This window comes from Ichthyophthirius multifiliis (genome assembly GCF_000220395.1).
Source record: "Ichthyophthirius multifiliis unplaced genomic scaffold scaff_1120509249393, whole genome shotgun sequence".
Taxonomy (NCBI): Eukaryota; Ciliophora; class Oligohymenophorea; order Hymenostomatida; genus Ichthyophthirius; species Ichthyophthirius multifiliis.
Window position 1 is genome coordinate 307,152 of NW_004087746.1, and position 19,244 is coordinate 326,395.

Below are 19,244 nucleotides of genomic sequence, written 5' to 3' on the forward strand. Positions count from 1 at the left end.
GACTAGAATTTTGGAAAATAATAAATTATTTAAAAAAATATCTATGAAATTTCATTTTTTATAATAAAAAGTATTATTAAAAATGGATTAAGCAGCTTTTCCCGAAGAATATTAAAATTAAAAAGGAATTGAAGATAAAAATCAAAATCTAAAAAAATGAAAAGATAAAAAATATTATTTTTATCTTTATTAGAATTTAATAATTAAAATTTAATCATAAAAATAAATAAATGAAACCAAAATATTATTCTTTAAATAATAAAAAACAAACAATTCCTATTAATATAAATATTTTAACATAAATTTATTAATTTTAGATTTTTTGTGTTCTATATATTTAAAAAAACTTATAAATTCTAATTATTTACTTTATAATTATATAAAATTACAAACGATATAAATATTTTTTCAAGTTTTTTATCTTCCGAAATATTGAAAGTATTAATTTAATTGTTTCATATTTTCATATATTATTGATATTATAAGATTATTATTAAATTTTTTTTTCAACCATAAGCATAATTTACTAATACCTCTAAGTTTTCCTCTAATTTCTTATTTTTTTTATTTCAAATAATTTATCTTTTAAAATATTTCATATTCTACTGCGCATATATATTAATAATCAAAATTATTTTTATTTTTGAAATTATTTTCTACTTTGTTTACATAATTTATTAATATTTTATATTTAATATTTAATATTTTTACTTTTTCATCTATATAAGCATTTATTTTATCAATAATTTATATTTTATTTATAATATCAATTATTTTTTAAGAAAATTTATATACATTGTATTAAATATTTTATTTTTATCTAAGAATTAAAATTATGATTAATAAAATAAATTTTATAAGGGAGTTATATAATTTATAATTTAAACTATAAATATATTTTATATTAAAATTTTTAATTTCTTAAGTAAATTTATTTATATGTATTTAATGATTTTAATAAAAGTTTATTTTATAACATTATAATTATTTTTACAATTAAAATTTATAAAATTAAATATCATTTTATTTTGTTGTGTTTATTATTAATAGTTTTAATTTTATAAAAATTGTAAAAAGTTTAATAATTTCAATTTTTATTTATATATATAGAGTTATCGTCAAAAATATTTACAGTTCCAAAATTAAGTAAAAAATATTTGAATTATTTAATATTAACTTCATATTATAAAAAATCAGTGTAAATAATTACAAAAAGCTGAGAAAATTAATATTGCGACGCTTTCCACAATTTACAATATTGTAAAATTTTTGAAATTACTTATAATTAATTTATATATTTTCGATATAATATTACGATATTAGTTTGTTTATTAAATTTATATATTATACTTAAATAATTATATTTTATTAATTTTATAAATATTTTATATTCATTCAATTTTAATATTTACTTTTTCATGTTTAAGTTACCTTAATTTTTAATCAATAAATTACTAAAAGTTATGTTATTATTATTTATATTTTTTATTAATATTTTATTATTCAATATATTTTTATGTTTAATTGATAATAAAACTTTCAATAAAATTAAACATTTTCTAATCTAAGCTTGTAAAAGAAGAATTTATATCATTTTAATATATTAATTTTTGTAAAAAATCATTAAAATAAATATTAAATTTCTATGATTATAAAACATCTTATAATTAGTTACATTTCTATAAAATATTGCTTTTAGATATTATATAACTTTTAACATATTCTATATCTATATTAACATATCTCTTTTACTATTCCATTATTTAATTTAAATGTTATGTTAGTGTATCAAAGTTTTAAACAGATTATGAAATTTGTATTATTTAATTTAAATCTATTTAATTATTTGATTTTTATTATGATTATTCTGAATGCTTTTTTTAAATTTCTAATTGTTTTTAAGGTAGTACTCTATATTAATCCTGATTCTGATATTTGTTTATTTAATTATAATTCCTCCATGTCTATTAATTAATAAAATTAATAAAAAGATTAAAATATATTTTAATATAATTTTTTTTTCTATTATAATTAATTTTAATTATTTTTTTATAGTTAAATAGCAAAAATTAGTTATTATTAAAAATTTAATTAATTTAAATAAAATATAATTTAAATTATTATAATTGAATTAGATAAAGATTTATTAATAATTAATTTTTGTATTTATTTTTTAATTTTCTTTAATTAAATTATTATCAATTAAATTGTTTTACAAGAAATTAAAGAAATACATTTTTTTTATATAAATAAAATATTTATTTTCATAAGATATTTATATAAAAAAATTAATATAAAATTATTATATATATATATATATATATATATAATTATATTTATTTTAATTTATAATTAATATATTTTTTATAAAAGAATTTCAAACATTTCTTAGTTTTTATATCTTATTTTTTAATCTTAATAGAATTTTTGTATTTAATTCTTTTTTATAGTATTCATTACTAACTTATTTATCATTAAATTCTTAAAACCTTAATAATATATCATCTTTATTTATTAACTCATCTTATATAATAGAAGCATTATTTTTAAAGTCTTATCCTTAATTATATTGAAATATGTCAAGAATTAACTCATAGATAACTACAGCCTTACTTAAAAATCTTTAATTGATAACTTTTTCATTTTTAAGTAAACCATTAATAAAATAATTTAAAGCGAATGCTTTAGTGAATAATTTCAACTAAATTTCTTTTATATAACTTAGAGTATTATAAAGTTGATGATTTGCTTCCAAATCATTTATTTAATTTTCATTAAAATGTTACAATAAGAATTATTTATCGAAAAATATAAGACAAACATTTTCTATATTTTAATAATCTTTTTTACTTTTGCATATTTAAACACCATCTTTTATTTCGAAATCATAATAATTTTAAATGTTTTCTTCTTTTATTTTTAAATAGAAACCATTTCTTAAATACATTAAAAGTTCTTTTTTTGTTATGTCTTTACCTTCAAATGCGAATTTCAAGTATTCTATTCCTATTTAAATATATTTTTCAATCTCCTTTTCTAAAAATTAAATTTCTTCTTAGCTTTTGATATCTTTTTATATATCGATTTAATTTAAATAGTGAATCGGAGTCATTATTTTTTCAAGTATATGAAGAGAATTAATTTATATTGAATATTCGTCCTTTATTTTAAATAGTTATTACATTATATGTTATTGCATTTCTTCTTCATCAAATTCTTCACTTAATATTTAAAATTAATAACCTATTACTTTTAATCTATAATAAATAGAAGATTTACTTATCATAAAAGTTAAAGATTTTCTAACTATTTTTATATGTTCTTATGAATATTAAGATATTATTGATTCCATAATTTCTTATAATCCTTTATTTTTATATAAAAAAATAAAAAAAATAATATAATATATTTAAAGTTTACCTACAGCATCATAAAAAGGTGTTAAACTCATTCTAAAGTAAGGTTCTTTTAAATTTAAAACTTTTTAATCATCTCTCAACTAAATGTTTTTCCAAAATTACTAAATAGTCTTAGAAGATGGAATACAATCATGTGAATGTAAAATAATAAGTGTCATACTTACTATTAGTACATTATGGAAATTCGAAGAATTATACTATTAATAAAAAGAAAGTAAATCTAAAATATAATCATGAAGTATTTAAACAAAAGTATCTCTATATTAAAAAAATTTATTTTATTCCCTTAGATTTCTAAAAAATAAATCTAAAGTATAAATCATATAATCTGCTGTTAAAATAACAGATGTATATATAATAATTCTTGAAGCATAAATACTAGCTAATTCAGGAAGTTCATCATTTTTTAAATTAAAAGAAATTGTAAGTGTTAATAAAACTGTTAATATACTTTTATAAATTTCCTTAATAGATTCGTCATTAAAGTTTTTTCCTTTAATAAGTAATTAACCTAATTCTATCCATTATTTAAAAAAAAGTTCATATTTAACAAATGATGTTAAGTCTTTATTTCGTTAAGAAATACAAAAAGCTAGCATCAGAAAATTATCAACTATTATTTTCTATTCTATTTAATTTACAAGGTTTTTATCTTAAAACAAAACGAAAAAATTGCTCAAATAAAAACAATCGGTTTTTATTTCTTTTTCATAATAACATGTTTATGTATTATTGACTATTTTTTACATTAAATTTTTTTTAAAAAATTCATTATTTGTATCTAGAATGTAATTTTTGAAGAAATTTATTACATCTTCTTCACATGTGTAATGAGAAATAACAAAAAATAAATCAAAAATATCTATTTTTTCGGTTATTTTTTGCTATTATAAAAATATTTTTCTTAACCAAGTTTTTGTGTCGTATTCTGGTTGTTAAATTGTTATTGTATTTAAAATTAATTACATTAGGTTTTTATATGCTGATGTTTCTTTTTTTATTAGTTATTCTTCTTTTTGTTATTTTTATTTTTATTCATCAATGGCATCTTTATCGTTTAAATCTATAAGTTGCTTTTGGAAAATTTAAAAAGATTGAATTACGAATTTTATATAGTAATGTTCTTTTGATTTTTTTTAATTTTGATTTTTAAGTAATATTTCTGAATACATAAATTAATATTTTAAGGATATTTATTCAATTTCTTATTAATTATCTGATATATGTGCGTCAATGAATTAGTAAAATATGTTATTTATATTTTATTTTAATGATTACTTAGATGCTTATTTTTAAAGCCATAATAAACCTAAGGAAGCTGTTACTATACCGCCTATAGCTAATAATTTTGATTAGTTTTTTTTAATAAACTACATTTTTTATTAAAAAAATTAAGTGAATATCTTAATAAAATTAAATATATTTCTATATATAAAATAATTATATTTTTAATTAGTGTTAAAAAAGATATTAATATATCATTAATAATGTTTATTTTTGTATATAAAGTTTTTCTAATTAAAAAAACAATATTTTATAAAATTTATAAAAAATAAAAAATAAACATTAATATTCTTATTTATAAAAGCATGATATACATTCGAATTTTAATTTATGATTATAATAAAAATATTTATTTTTAGCTTATATTTATAAATAATACATTAATAATTAAATTTAAGTAATAATTAATCATTTTTTTTTACTTATAATATAAAATAATATTATTTTGAGATAATTATTATAAACTTATTTTTATCGATTTATTATTTAATAAATTTATTTGTTAAAAAATAACTCTTATTATTAAAAATTTTTATTTATAATAAATTAAATAAAAAATATAAATATAAAAAAATAGAAAATTAATAAATACTTATAAAAAAATGATTAGCAATAATAATTTATCTGAATTAAAGTCAGGAAATAGTCCTATGAAAGTAATTTAAAATTATAAATATATTTATAATTAATTAATATAAATATTTGTAATCAAAAATAAAGAGTAATTTAAATTTAACTGAATAAAACAAGGTTGATGGGGCAAGTATATATTATACTTTGGACGAATAAGTAAAGTTAAAATTATAATAATAGCTAGTTTAGTTCGCTTTGAATCAATATATAAATAAAGAAGATTAGGAAAAATAAAAATAATAGGAAGAAGTTAAGAATAATGAAAGTTTTAAAGAAAAAATTTGTTCTATTTTTACATTAGAGTATTTAAACAACAATTTATAATTAGCTTTAAAAAAATAAAAAATAATTTATATTTAGATATTTTAGACCATTTTTTGATAAAGTATCCTCTTATGGTGTAATGAAAAGAGTAATATGACAATCTTACCTTGCAAAAATAATTTTTTTGAAATTGAAAATCCTGAATTGTATATTTTAAAAAAAGAATATATTTTATAATATAATTAATAATTTATAAATTATTTATTATAAAAAAATATAGATATGGACCTTTATGGATATATATAACATTAATATTTTGCTTATATGCTTCAGGAAATTTATCATTATATTTATAAGTGAATAAAGTAAAATAATAATTATATTTATATTTATCGAAAAATTTATAAAATATAAATATTAAATTTATAAAAGCAAGATTTCTAATTCAAGTTTAGTTATTTAAAAATAGCATTTACATTAGTAATATTATTAATTATATATATAAAAATATATATATATAAATAAAAATATATATATTTATATATATATTTTTATAAATATATACATATATATATATATTTTTTTATTTTTATTATTATTATTTTGAAATTTATATATATATATATATTTATAATTTTTTATCCGTTTTTATATATATATATATTAATTTTTTTATTTATATATAAAGGTTTTAATGTATGCTATTTTAGTCCCTTCTTTTGTTGCTACTTTGATGAAAATATTTGGGAATAATGGCCTTAGCTTTTTTTAAGTCTTATATATATATATATTTGAATCTTATTTTTTTATAAAAAGACATATTGTATTTATGGATATAGTTTGTTCGTATTTATTCCTGTTTCAATATTATCTGTTATACCTTATACCATTGTTTAAATTTGTTTATTTTCATATGCAGTTCTTGCATCAATATTATTTTTAATTAATAACTTTTATAAGTATTTTTATTTTTTATAATATTCTTATATTTTTTTATAATTTTTAAATAGGGAAATTAATAAATTAGTTTAATAAGAAGGATAAACTTCTAAAAAAGTTATTGTATTATTTACTATTATTTCTTTGTAAGTTGTTACTATGGTTTTGTATAAATTATATTTCTTTAAATAAATATATTCTTCATCTTCTACTGATTAAAAAATCTTATTCTTTTGGTAAGAAGAAGATACTTAATCATAAGTATAAAAGAAATTTTTAGAACATATTCATTTTGGAAATCATTGAAATTAAAGATTGTATAAAAATACATATTGAGAATAATATGTTAATTATTATATAATAAAATTATGAATATATATAAGGATTTTATTAATATCAAATTATATTTTTTAAAAATTTAATATTCATTTAGTTTATAATTTATTAATTAAATTATAAATTAACATATTTTAACTTTAAAATTATTAATTTAATTTAATATAAAAAAAAATTAAAAATATAACTGTGATTAAAAATAAAATCAAAAATAAAGATGTAAAAATAAAAAGAAGATAAATAAAGGCTTCCTTTATTAACTCCTGATATTCATTAAAAAAAAAAAAAAAATTAATATTAAAGAAATATACCCAAAACCTAATCTTAGAACCGAAATTTACCTAAAAGTTAAACATTAACTAATTCAAAGCAATAATTTTAATAAATATCATAAAAAAGTTTATTTTAATTAATTAACAAAACAAATATTAATGAGTAAAATTCAAATTATAATAATTTTCATTAAACAATGTCTAGCAAAAAATTATTAGAAACAAATAATGGTTTTTTAAATAACAAATCCTTAAAGTTTATATCAAATCAAGATCCAATTGAAATTCAACCTAGCGAGATAATATTTAAAGACATAAAAATAAATTAAACATATGAAATTTTTGTATATGTAAGAAATTTAACCAAAACAGCCCGAAGAATTCGTATATTTTAACCTCAAACGGCTTATTTTAGGGTTGATTATGATATGTAAGGGGCTATAGCGGCTGGCTTAGCAATGAAACTAACAATAACTTTCGAGACCTAAACAGCAGAGGATATTCATGATATGATACAGATAATATCAGACAATGGTTATGAAAGAAATATCCCTTTGCACGCATATGCGACTTGCGGTTAATTAATTTTCGAGCCATTTATAAATTTAGGTTTCGTGAAATTAAAAAAAGAAAAAAAGGAAAACATATTATTTAAAAATGAGGGAAATTCAAGTTGCAAAGTAGAACTTAAATGTCATGACTGTAAATAAATATAATTCCAACCTGCCTAGTTTTCAATAAAAGCAGGGTAAGAATACGAAGCATTTTTTACTTATACACCATAAGAAGCCGGCATTTACCGCGGAGTTATAGATGTTATAACAGACGCGTAGTGTATTTAGAAATTTATAGATATAAATGCCACTTCGGTTGATTTTAATAGATTTGTAATAGATGAAGGGGGAAATTAGATATCTTAGTTTGATTTTGGAGTATTTTATTATGGGTAGAGGAAATAAGTTGTTGGATTTTTAGTCAATAATACTCCGAAAAAATACAAGTTTAAAACTAGGTTTAAATATGGGCTTTTATATAATTTAGATGATATCACTAATGTGTAACCACCGAATGTTTTCGGAAGAGAACTCACGGAAAAAATAATGTTTTGCGAACCTTCAGAAGGCTTCATTAATAGTTATTCGTAAATTAAATTGGTATTTTAATGTCAGGCTATTGTAGAATACGATAATAAGGTTTGGACGTAAAAATATTCACTAGATAAATAAGAAATGGCCTTGAAAATCTAAGATTATTCATATTCGGCTATATTTGAGATTGAAGGAGAAACATAAGATCCTACTATTTTACATTTAACTGGGAGAGGAATTTGTCCTATGGTTAAAATTAATAAACATGTACTTTAGTTTGGTAGTTGCTAAGTTAATGAGCATAGGGAAATGACTTTTGAAGTTTTATATATATATATATATATATATATATATATATATATTATTAAATTAATTTTATATTTATTATTAAATAATTATTTTATATATATTTTTTGTTAAAGATAAATAATAGAAATAAAGAAATATCTGTAGATATTAATATTCCTAATGTACCTGGATTTTAATTTTAGCCTTAAAGTTTTGTTCTTTTAGCTGATTAAACTATGGTTGTTATTGTAGCTTTTAAACCTAAAGGTATAGGTTAGTTTAAATAAAATCTTGTATTAAAACTTATTGATGGGTAATATGAATTAAAGATTAAATTACTTGGTAGTTGTACTTAAATTAATAAAAATAAAATAAAGTAAACTCGAGGACCTGAAAGTTTACCTGAAGATTACGATTATGAAAAAATATATATAGATTAGGAGAAATGTAATGATGAATGTTTTAATGAAGATAATACTACATAATAATAATAATTTTTGTCGAAAAGTCTATAAAAATTTAAAATTGGTGTCTATCCGAAATTTCTGGATGAAATAAAAAATGATACTTAATATTAATTAGAGAAAATTAAAGATTTTTAAAGATTATTCGATAATAGATAGAAATATAATAATGAATTAAAAAATTAAAGACACGAAAGGATTAAATAAGAAAAAGATATAATAATTTAAAAAAAATTCGAATAAATGAAAGAAAAACTAAAAATGTTAGGAATTGAAGACGATATATAAAAAGATATAGATGAAGATGAAAACAATAATAATTAGATTAAAACAAATAATAATGGAATACGAAATTTAGATGCTCCTATAGATTATGAATATGAAGTAGGTATGGTAAATACAAATATTTCAGTCCCTCAGTTATAATTACCTGAGTAATATATATATATATATATATATATATATATATATATATATATATATATATATATATATATATAAATATATATATATATAAATATATTTTTTTTTTATATTAGAGCTAAAGAAACACTTTTTGTTACAAAGCCTATTGATGAATATGAACCTTTTAAATAGGATGAAAATAAATAATTTGATATGAATCCTAATGTTATGATAAAGAAAAAATTTCCCAGTGAACCTAAGAATCATTCTGAAATAAGAGATTCAAGTTAATAATTGACCGGTTAATAATTATAGAAGATATTTGCTGGACCAATTCATATTAATTTTGGCAATGTTTATGTTAATTCTGAATCCTTGAAATGTTTTAAAGTAAGAAATGATTTAAGAACTTCTATTTCGGTTAAATTATTTACTGATAGAAATGATTTTAAAAAGACTTATTAATAAACTTAAATTATTCCAAGTGGTTAAACAGCTGGATTTGAAGTTGTCTTAAATTCAAAAAATATTGGTGCACTTAAAACTAATATAAAATATACTATTAATGAAAAACATCCGTTCGAATTCTAAGTTATGGCAAATATAGAATAAGTAAAACTCGAAATGTCAAAAAACTAAATTAAAATGACATTCAGTGATGATAACATTGAAATGACGACTTCGGAAAGTATAAAACTTACAAATAATGGAAATGCAAATGCGAAGTTTTCCTGGATAAATAATAATGCTAACAAATGTTTTAGTGTTAAACCTGAAGAAGGAATAGTTTAGGCTGGCGGAGGTATTGTTGAATGTATTATTACATATACACCATCAAATATTGTGCCGGTTATAAATGGAAATTCTACATCAGGCTTTACGATGAATTAATAAAATAATAATTAATAAAATATTTAAAGAACTGAAGAAGAAAAACTTATTCTTAAAGTAATAGATGGATAGGATTAATATTTAAAATGTATTGGTACTTTTATTGAGGCTAGATGTAATTTAAAAATTAATTAACTTGATTTAAAGGTAAATAAATAACATATATAAGTATATATTAATATAATAATGTATAAATATATATAAAAAAATAAAAATATATAAATATAAAAATATAAAAATATATAAATAAATATTATATTTTTATTAAAATATATTTAAATTATATATTTATTTATATAATTTTTTTTTTTAAATATTTTAATCAACATTTATAGTAAATACCTGTTGCATAAATAGAAAATAAATAATTTGAAATTAAAAATAATAGTAGATAATAAGCTGTATATTGTATATATTAATAAAAACTGCCATCTTGTTTAGAAGTATTAAATCCTTAAGGTAAAATAGGTCCTGATGAATCTAAAATTATATATATAAAATTCTTATCTAAATTAGAATAAGAAATAAAAGGTGAAATCTTAATATATATTCGTGGAGGAAAAACACTTAAATTACCGTTTTCTGTATAGACGATAATACCTGAAATCGAAATAGAGGAGGATAAATTTGATTTTGGAAACATAACAACTTTAGGTAATCCAGGATAGGCATTAATGAACATTGTCAATAAATCAATTTTAAATTCTTAATTGATTATTGATTTAAGAACGGGGGAAGATGCCGGAGAAAATTAAAAAGACGGAATAGATTGCCTGGAAATTATTCCTATAAAAGATGATGATTAAGACGAAAGTTTTCTTCATGTTATTGAGGAAGGATAAGAAGAATCTTAATTATTTGAATAAAATAATATAAAATAAATTTTTTTAAATAAACTAAATAATAATAATAATAACGAGATCGATTTTGATGATGATGAAAGGTCTTCTTAATTTTCTGAAAATTAAAACGATGATGATAAAAAGCCTAAATACTTTCTTTTGAATATAAAGGCAGGACAAAAAGTTTCATTTTAATTAAAATTCTTACCCAAAAACTTCAAATTATACAAATTTAGAATTCCTATAATTCTTAAAAATTATGGAGTTATCCCAGGACTTAATAAAATGGTTATTTGTAGAGGATTAAAACCCAAATTTTTAATAGATCCTTAAATTTTAGATTTTTAAAGAAAAATCATCATTGAACCAGATAAAGTTTCATTGGGAAAATAAAAATAACTATCTTTTTCTAATCCAGATAAAAATACAGTTAAATGGAGAATAGATACTACATTTCTTGAACAAAGAAAAGTGTTCGAAATTAGTCCCTCTAGTGGAGAAGTAGGACCTGGTGAAACTAAATTTATAACTGTTTCTTTTAATCCTTTTGAATAAGATAATTATAAAGTAACATTACCTTTATATGTGGATGATCCTGAAATTTAAGTTAATGTCGCTTATATGGATATTATTTTAAAAGGCGAAGGCGCTTTCCCTAAAATTTAATTTGATAGAAAATAAGTTTATAATATATATATGTATTTATTTTTACATATTTCTTTTTTAAAAAATAGATATTATTACCTGTTGTTCCTTTAGATATAGAATCTAGATGTGTTTTTAGAATAATTAATTGCGGATATGAGAATTTAAATTTAAAGTATAGAATAATAGATGATTTATAAAAACTTAATTTAAAATTGGATTTTCCAGAAGGAAAGAATTTGGGAATATCTAAAACTAAAATTAAAGTTGAGGCCTCTTTTATAAGCAAAAAACCGATTTCTTTTACTACAAGGATAGAATTTTATGACCATGCGGATCGAATTTATGATATATATATTTCAGGAACAACTGATAATTGTCTTTTCTCGAATTTTTCTTACTTATAAAGGTGTTAGGGAGAATATAAAATTGAATTAGATCACGATAGGGCACCTATTATGCTTTAAGAATGGGATAATGATATAAATTCAGTCAATGACGAACCTTCGGGTAAAAGAAAAATAATTGGAGGAGCGACTAGTGTATTTTCGAACAAAACACTTTCTTCTTATGGAGGAGGAAACGGATCTATGAGAGCAATTTTAGGTTATACACCCATATAGAATTAGTTTTTGGAATAAAATGTTGAATTTTTAACTAGATGGCTTAATTTTCATGTATTCACTTCGCCTATTTAAAGTTTTCCTATTAATATTATTGAAAATAACGGAAGTTAATTATTTGAGCTTCTTATATATTTAACCCGAAAAAATAATTTCCCTTTTAAATAAAATTTTGAATCTTTGATTAAAAGAACAGAAAAAGTAAAAAAAAATATTTATGAATATTAAATATATATGTATATATATTTTTTTTTAGGTAAATAAATTATATAAACAGTATGATGAATTAATTAGAAGCCTTAAAAGCGAAGGCGCATTATTAAACCATATTAGACCCGAAAATTTATTTTCATATAGCGATTATATTTTTTATATGAAAACATTACCTTAGAAAATAATTGCGTATTTAAGTCCTTCTGTTTTTAAGCTTACTTAATAGAAATTTTAATATATATCTATTGATGCATGGACTACTTTAATATATCAGATGCTAAAAATATATTTTTTGAGTAAAATTAATATAAAAGCATTCAAGAATATGCAAGGAATACCTCCTGATAAATAAAATATTCCTGAATATCTAGAAGGAAGTAATTTTATTAATTTAAATGAAGCAATTATTTTACATTGGTTTTAAATTTAATTTGAGGTTATTTAACCTAATTTTAATAGAAGAATTAGAAATTTTGATGAAGATTTTTCAGATGGTATTATTTTCGCAACGGCTATATAAGCTTATATAGGTAAATCTTGTTAAAAATATTTCTAATAAATGAGATAAAATTGTAGTAATATATAACAAATTAATTTTAATGCTGAAAAATTAATATAAGGGTTAAATGTAAATTATATAAATAAATATATGAAAATATATAAAAATATAAGAGAATATATGAAATTATATTTATATATATAAATATATGTTTATTTTTTTATATTAGTAAATAGGCCTATAAACACATTTGGTTGTTAATGATTTTGCTAAACCTTCTATGAGAGAAATTCTTTTATCAAGTATATAGTTATTTCACTCATTGCCGCATTACATTCCTAAAGAATAAGTTATAGTATTTTAATGTGTTTTAGGAGAAGAAGTAATTAAAAATATCGAATTATCTAATCCTACAAATAAACCTATAAGTTTTTGGGTAAATTTAGATCCTCCATAAGGAGATTTTTAATTAGAAGGAGGCGATAGCTTCGTTATAGAACCTGGTTTAGTTGCTTATAAATATAAAGTGAAGTTTGTTTCTAGAGTTTCAGAACCTGTTAGTGCAAAAATACGATTTACAAACAAAAAAGAGAGCAATGTATGTGCTGCCGCTCTTGTATTTGAACTTAAATCCTAAATAACAGGTAGAGTATCAGATTTTACATGGAATATAAGTAGTCCTTTATATGAACCATTTGAAAAAATTATAAGTTTTACAAATAAATTTTAATAAAATGCCGATTTTTAGATTATTTTAATTTCTGATAATTATAAAAATTCGGAAGATAAAAAAAATAAAAAAAACTTTTTAAATTAGACTTAATTTTCATAAAATACTGAATTACAAATTCCTAATTAATAAAATAATTTTAATAATAATAATGTTTTCCCTGCTTTTTTCTGCTAAAGGTCTTGCATTAAAGTTCTGAAATAATAAACTGTCAATATTCCAATAATATTTGTTCCTTTATAATTAGAAACTTAACAAAGCTATATTATTTTTCGAGATCCAAATGTTGGAGAATGCTAACATGAAATAATAGGAAATGTAGACTAGCCAAATTTTACAAACGAAATCTTAAAATTTCCCAATAATTCAAATGGAGTTATTTATGTTGACGAACCGCATTAATATGAGTAAGAAATTTCTCATATAAACGATAATATGATAAAGGCTAGAAAATATGTAGAATAGCTTTTCATTGAAAAAAATAGAGATAAATAATTTTCTAAAAATGAATAAGGAATTAGTAATACTGTAGTGGGTAAAAATACACAATCTTCAGTTATTAAAAATGAGAAAATAAACTTCCCGGGAGGCTCCACAGATACAGTAGTTTATGATGTAGAAATATAACCCCCAGCTTCTTTTATTTCAATCAAAAATACATTTACGGTTTCTAATCCTTATAAAATCAACCGAAAAGAAAATAAATAAATAGAAGATAATAATAATTCAGGATTATACCAAGGTTCAGGAATAAATAGACTTTATTTTTAATTTATATTTAAATATCCTGTTAAAGATTACAGATTTTTTCTAGTATTAAAAAATGCAACCAAAACAGACATCAGGAGATACAAATGTGAAGTCACTTCTTTTCCAAAACCAATAAAAGCTATTTTGGAATTCAGAGTACCAGCAAGACATTCTATTGTTTAGGAAATCCCTATTGTTAATAATTCCGATAAAGAATGGAATATAAGGGTCCATATTACCCAAGAAGGGAATAACAGTAATTTATTTTAAACTTAAAGCGCATTGTTGTAAAATTTTATCATAAAGAAAAAATCCACAGCTTATTTTCCTATTAAATTCGCTCCAGTATGGATTTGTGAAGCTGAAAGTAAGCTTACTTTATATAATCCTTTAACTAATGATTAATTTGAGTATATTCTTAAGGGTTTTGGAGAAGAACCGGTTGCTGAAGATCATATTGTGATAAATTGTAAGGCTAAATAATAAACTATTAAAGAAATTGAAATAAAAAATCCCTATCCAGATCGGGAAGTTACATATAAAGTTGAAACTGATCTCATTGGTTGTTCTGGAGATAAATTTATTAGTATAAAAGGGGGAAAAAAAATTAAGTATGTACTTAATATTATGCCTATTTTAAGTGGATAATATACTGGTTCGATTACTTTTTATGAAAACGATAATAAGTATTTGTGGTATACTATTCTTTTAAATACTGAAAGTCCGAAAGCAGATTAATAAATTGATCTTTAAACTTTTATTAGACAAGCGGTTAGTTTTAATATTGAAATGCAAAATCCGCTTAATAAATCTGTTATTTTCGATGTGGCGATTTCTGGAAGTGGATTAATAGGTATTTTTTTTTATTTTATTTTAAACAAAAAAAAATTAATTAGGTGAAAATAGTCTTTATATACCTGCTAATTCATTGGCTAAATATGATTTAGTTTTCGCACCTTTGTTTGTAGGAAAATAAAAAGGATCAATTGCGTTTATCAATGAATTTTTAGGGGAAATTTGGTACGAGTTAAATTTATGTTCTGAAGAAAATATTCCTATGAGACTTAATTTGCTAAAATGCGAGTTAGGGAAAGTGGACTGTCATGAAATTTATTTAGAAAATCCTTCTGAGAAAGAAGTTAAAGCTTAAGCAATAATTAATAATCCAACTAATTTTGCAGTTTCTCCTGATAATATAATACTTAAACCATAATCTAGAACATAAATAAAAATAATTTATATGCCATCAAATTTAGATGTTTATTTAAAAAAATATTATATATAAATATTTACATTTATTCAAAAAAAAGACATAAGAAAATGGAGAAATATAAATTTAAACATAAGAAATAGGAAGTTGGAAATATTTATTATTTGGTATAGGCATACCTCCAACTAAATTTCCTTAAATAATAGTGTCTGTAGGACTAAATAAAAATTTTTCATCAACAATTCATTTTAAAAATCCTTTCAAAGAATCGATAAGCGTAACAGCAATAATGGTAAATGGATAAGATACATTCAAATTAATAACTAAAGGAAAATCTGAAAAAGCTATTATTTAAGTTCCTGGAATGAATGTAATTTAAATTCCTTTTTCATTTTCACCAAGGGAAATCAATACTTTTTATGCTGAAATTGTTGTTACCATGAATGATAAAGTTTCTTGGAGATATCCACTTAAAGGAATTACTGAAAGTGTAGTTAATTAAGTTATTTATCATTTAAAAAGTTAATGTAGATCTTAAAGTGAATAAGAAATCAAAATTAAACTTCCCGGAGTATTATATATATATTTTTTATTTTACTTTTACAATTTTTTTTTAGATTATAGACGTTAAAGGAAATTAAGATCCTTTTATTTTAGAATTAGATGAACTTCCAAAAGAGTTTAGTAAATTAATTAAATAAAGCTTAATTATTAAAGCTATTAAGAATTATTTAGAAAATCCTTAAGATGAACTTATTTTTTCGGCTAAATTTAGCCCTTTAAAACCTTTCAAATAAAATGTTGATATTAACATAATTAGATAATGTGGGGGAAGATGGAAGTAAATATATATATATATATATATATATATATATATATATATATATATATATTTTAAAATAAAATAAATAAAGATTTAAAATAATACTTGAAGCAACAGAATCTAAAGAAGATGATATAATATATATAAGTTCTAATTTAAATAAAACATCTACTGTATCTTTTAAATTAACAAATAAATCTAAATCTTATATGCCATTTACTGCATCATTTACTCCTGATTCAGATGCTGAATTCACTGTTTCTCCTAAATCTGGGGAATTAGAATAATATGGAAGAGAAGGAACTACCTTTTTTATATCTTTTACTCCCATAGAATATGGAAAGCCTAAAAGTGGTAAACTTATAATCTAAACAGAAGAAATGATGTGGTAATATAAATAATTTATTATTATAGTTAATTTAATTTAAAATCATTTTTAAAAAAGGATTTATTTAGTTAAAGGAAATTTACCTAAATATAATCCACCTGTTGCTGAATAAAGTATGATAAATAATAAAATGGACTAATTAAATTTAATTAAACATTAGAATATTACTATAAAAAATTTTATGGCTGAAAATGTAATTAAAGTAAAAAGTCCAAAAAAAATAAAAAATTGAAAAAAGAAATATTAAGATTAAATATATTTTTATTTATAATTATTGTTTATTAAAATATATATATATATATATTTTTATCTATATATATAAATAAAAATATTTAATTTAATATTTATAAATTTTTAGATTTTATTTATATATATATTATAAAAACTATTTATTTATAAATTATTCAAAATGCAACTCTTCCATTCATAATATCTTTTCTAATATTTAAAGGGTGGCAACTAATAGTAGGTGTTGGTCTTGTTAATTCTCCACAATATTTAGGTCTTAAAATTTAATATAAATTACATATATATATAATAATTTATAATTATATATAATTATATATAATTATATATTTTTTTTAATAAATAAATACTTAAAAGGATCTTTTTCTTTTATCATAAATTATCTTTTTGCTTATTTTTCTCCGTTAGGTTTATATTCTGGAAATTTAGATAATGTTCCGTTCCAACCCTTATAACATATAAATATTTTTTTTATAATGTAAATAAATACTCTTTTGTTAGGATTAGATGGTTTAAATGGTGCGTCATGGTTAATGATATTAAATTTAATATTTGTTTAAGGTCTTTTCTTTTTATAATTTAAAAAAAGATTTAGTATTTTTATTTTAAATTTTTTTAATAAAATTTTTCATACTTTTAAATTCAATCCTTCTTCACCGAATGTTTTTTTATCATTAAAAAAATTTCTTCTTCCAAAAACAGTAGACCTAAAAGCTGCTTTTTCACCTAATAATTCTTAATGTTTTTTCATTTCTTATATCCTTAATTATCTTTATCTTTCATATTAATCAGGTAAATGAGGATAATGTTTACTTTGTAATTTTGACGACGGATTAGTTGTAATATTTTTACTTTAAGTTAATACCTTTCCTAATTTTTGTTTAATATATATAGAAAATATATAAAATTAAAAATATATAAATATATTTTTATATAAATATATTTTTATTTATTTATTTTTAATTTACCGTCTGCATCTCTGTAATTTTTTTTATTGTAAACATCCTCATTTTCATGTTTAAATGCTGAATTAATACTAATATTTTTTTTATTTATTTATAATAGAATTAAAAATTTTACATGGTTTTATATCCTGAAGGTGGCTTAAAAACTTAATCTTACTTAATTTTTTTTTTTTTTTCTAATTCATATTATCTATTTATTGAATCAGGATCAATATATTTATCACCAATAGTCGTAAATCCCAAAACTGAAAAATATGCATCTTTTGCTTTTCCTCTTTTTAAAGCTGTAGATTATATATTTCTAGCTTCCGTTATAGGTTTTCCATTTTCATCTCTTTAATCTTAATTTATTTTTTTAGTTATTTTTATTTTGTATAAATAATAATTATATTTACGATAAATTTTTTAATATTATTTATCATCTCCAGTTGCTAATGAAGGTGGCTAAGAAAAAAGGGCAAATCTTTATTTTGTAGCTACTTTTTCAGAATCCTCTAGTGCTTCAATTCTTAACTTTTACATTTTTTGATCATATTCTTTATTTGGTGAACCAGAAAATTTTGACATTTTTTTATTTTGCAATTTTTTTGACTTTTTTAAAAATCTTATGTTCTTTTTGTAATTTTTTGAATTAAAAGTAAATTTTAATGAAATTTTGAGATATAATAATTATTTATTAGTTATTTTTACAAATATAAAACTGTTATTTTTTAATAAAGATTAATTTCTTAAATTAATAAAATATAAAAAATAAAATTAATTATAAATATAAATTAAAACTAATGGATATCAAAGACATATGAAAATATTTAATTTAATAATCTAATAATTTAATCAAATTTAATTTTTTTACTTAAATTATAAAAAGAATTTTATACCCAAAAACATGTTATTTATTTATATAAGTTTTTTACTATAATTTAAAATATTTTTTTTTTATATTATAATATATTTAAAAATATAATTTAAGATTCCTAAATTTTTACATAAAAAAGTAAATTATTTTTATTAATTTTTAAAAAATATT

General features: G+C 19.4%; 3 protein-coding genes across 3 annotated transcripts, besides 23 other annotated features; 2 read left to right on the forward strand and 1 right to left on the reverse strand. All coding sequences in view use genetic code 6, as the record gives it.

Annotated features, from left to right (window-relative positions):
* Nucleotides 1-677: 677 nt before the first annotated feature.
* Nucleotides 678-707: a microsatellite.
* Nucleotides 708-958: 251 nt separating this feature from the next.
* Nucleotides 959-1,007: a microsatellite.
* A 460-nt stretch (nt 1,008-1,467) lies between these two features.
* Nucleotides 1,468-1,518: a microsatellite.
* A 181-nt stretch (nt 1,519-1,699) lies between these two features.
* Nucleotides 1,700-1,743: a microsatellite.
* Nucleotides 1,744-2,303: 560 nt separating this feature from the next.
* Nucleotides 2,304-2,329: a microsatellite.
* Nucleotides 2,330-5,305: 2,976 nt separating this feature from the next.
* On the forward strand, nt 5,306-6,845 carry IMG5_001280 (Yip1 domain protein; the record flags this gene model as incomplete). The annotated part of the gene is made up of 8 exons (XM_004040155.1): nt 5,306-5,359; nt 5,424-5,497; nt 5,723-5,806; nt 5,881-5,965; nt 6,033-6,080; nt 6,289-6,372; nt 6,417-6,559; nt 6,611-6,845. The coding sequence occupies 8 exons, from the start codon at nt 5,306-5,308 to the stop codon at nt 6,843-6,845; spliced, it is 807 nt and encodes a 268-aa protein (XP_004040203.1).
* Nucleotides 6,095-6,179: a microsatellite.
* Nucleotides 6,098-6,183: a microsatellite.
* Nucleotides 6,108-6,187: a microsatellite.
* Nucleotides 6,552-6,600: a microsatellite.
* Nucleotides 6,552-6,605: a microsatellite.
* Nucleotides 6,846-7,067: 222 nt separating the features above from the next.
* Nucleotides 7,068-7,106: a microsatellite.
* Nucleotides 7,107-7,575: 469 nt separating this feature from the next.
* IMG5_001290 (hypothetical protein) lies at nt 7,576-17,238 on the forward strand (the record flags this gene model as incomplete). Its single annotated transcript, XM_004040156.1, has 11 exons — nt 7,576-8,556; nt 8,658-9,421; nt 9,527-10,430; nt 10,619-11,806; nt 11,860-12,594; nt 12,650-13,234; nt 13,335-15,438; nt 15,482-15,843; nt 15,896-16,366; nt 16,413-16,636; nt 16,710-17,238. 11 exons carry the CDS (start codon nt 7,576-7,578, stop codon nt 17,236-17,238), a joined length of 8,847 nt encoding a protein of 2,948 aa, XP_004040204.1.
* Nucleotides 8,561-8,597: a microsatellite.
* Nucleotides 8,589-8,646: a microsatellite.
* Nucleotides 9,290-9,329: a microsatellite.
* Nucleotides 9,425-9,510: a microsatellite.
* Nucleotides 10,432-10,532: a microsatellite.
* Nucleotides 10,473-10,537: a microsatellite.
* Nucleotides 13,250-13,297: a microsatellite.
* Nucleotides 13,282-13,321: a microsatellite.
* Nucleotides 16,641-16,688: a microsatellite.
* Nucleotides 17,239-17,332: 94 nt separating the features above from the next.
* Nucleotides 17,333-17,381: a microsatellite.
* A 29-nt stretch (nt 17,382-17,410) lies between these two features.
* On the reverse strand, nt 17,411-18,850 carry IMG5_001300 (hypothetical protein; the record flags this gene model as incomplete). Its single annotated transcript, XM_004040157.1, has 6 exons — nt 18,613-18,850; nt 18,333-18,558; nt 18,221-18,288; nt 17,887-18,122; nt 17,603-17,820; nt 17,411-17,510 (listed from the first exon to the last, which is right to left on the reverse strand). Exons 1-6 carry the CDS (start codon nt 18,782-18,784, stop codon nt 17,411-17,413), a joined length of 1,020 nt encoding a protein of 339 aa, XP_004040205.1. The 5' UTR covers nt 18,785-18,850.
* Nucleotides 17,536-17,582: a microsatellite.
* Nucleotides 18,167-18,201: a microsatellite.
* Nucleotides 18,851-19,244: the final 394 nt, after the last annotated feature.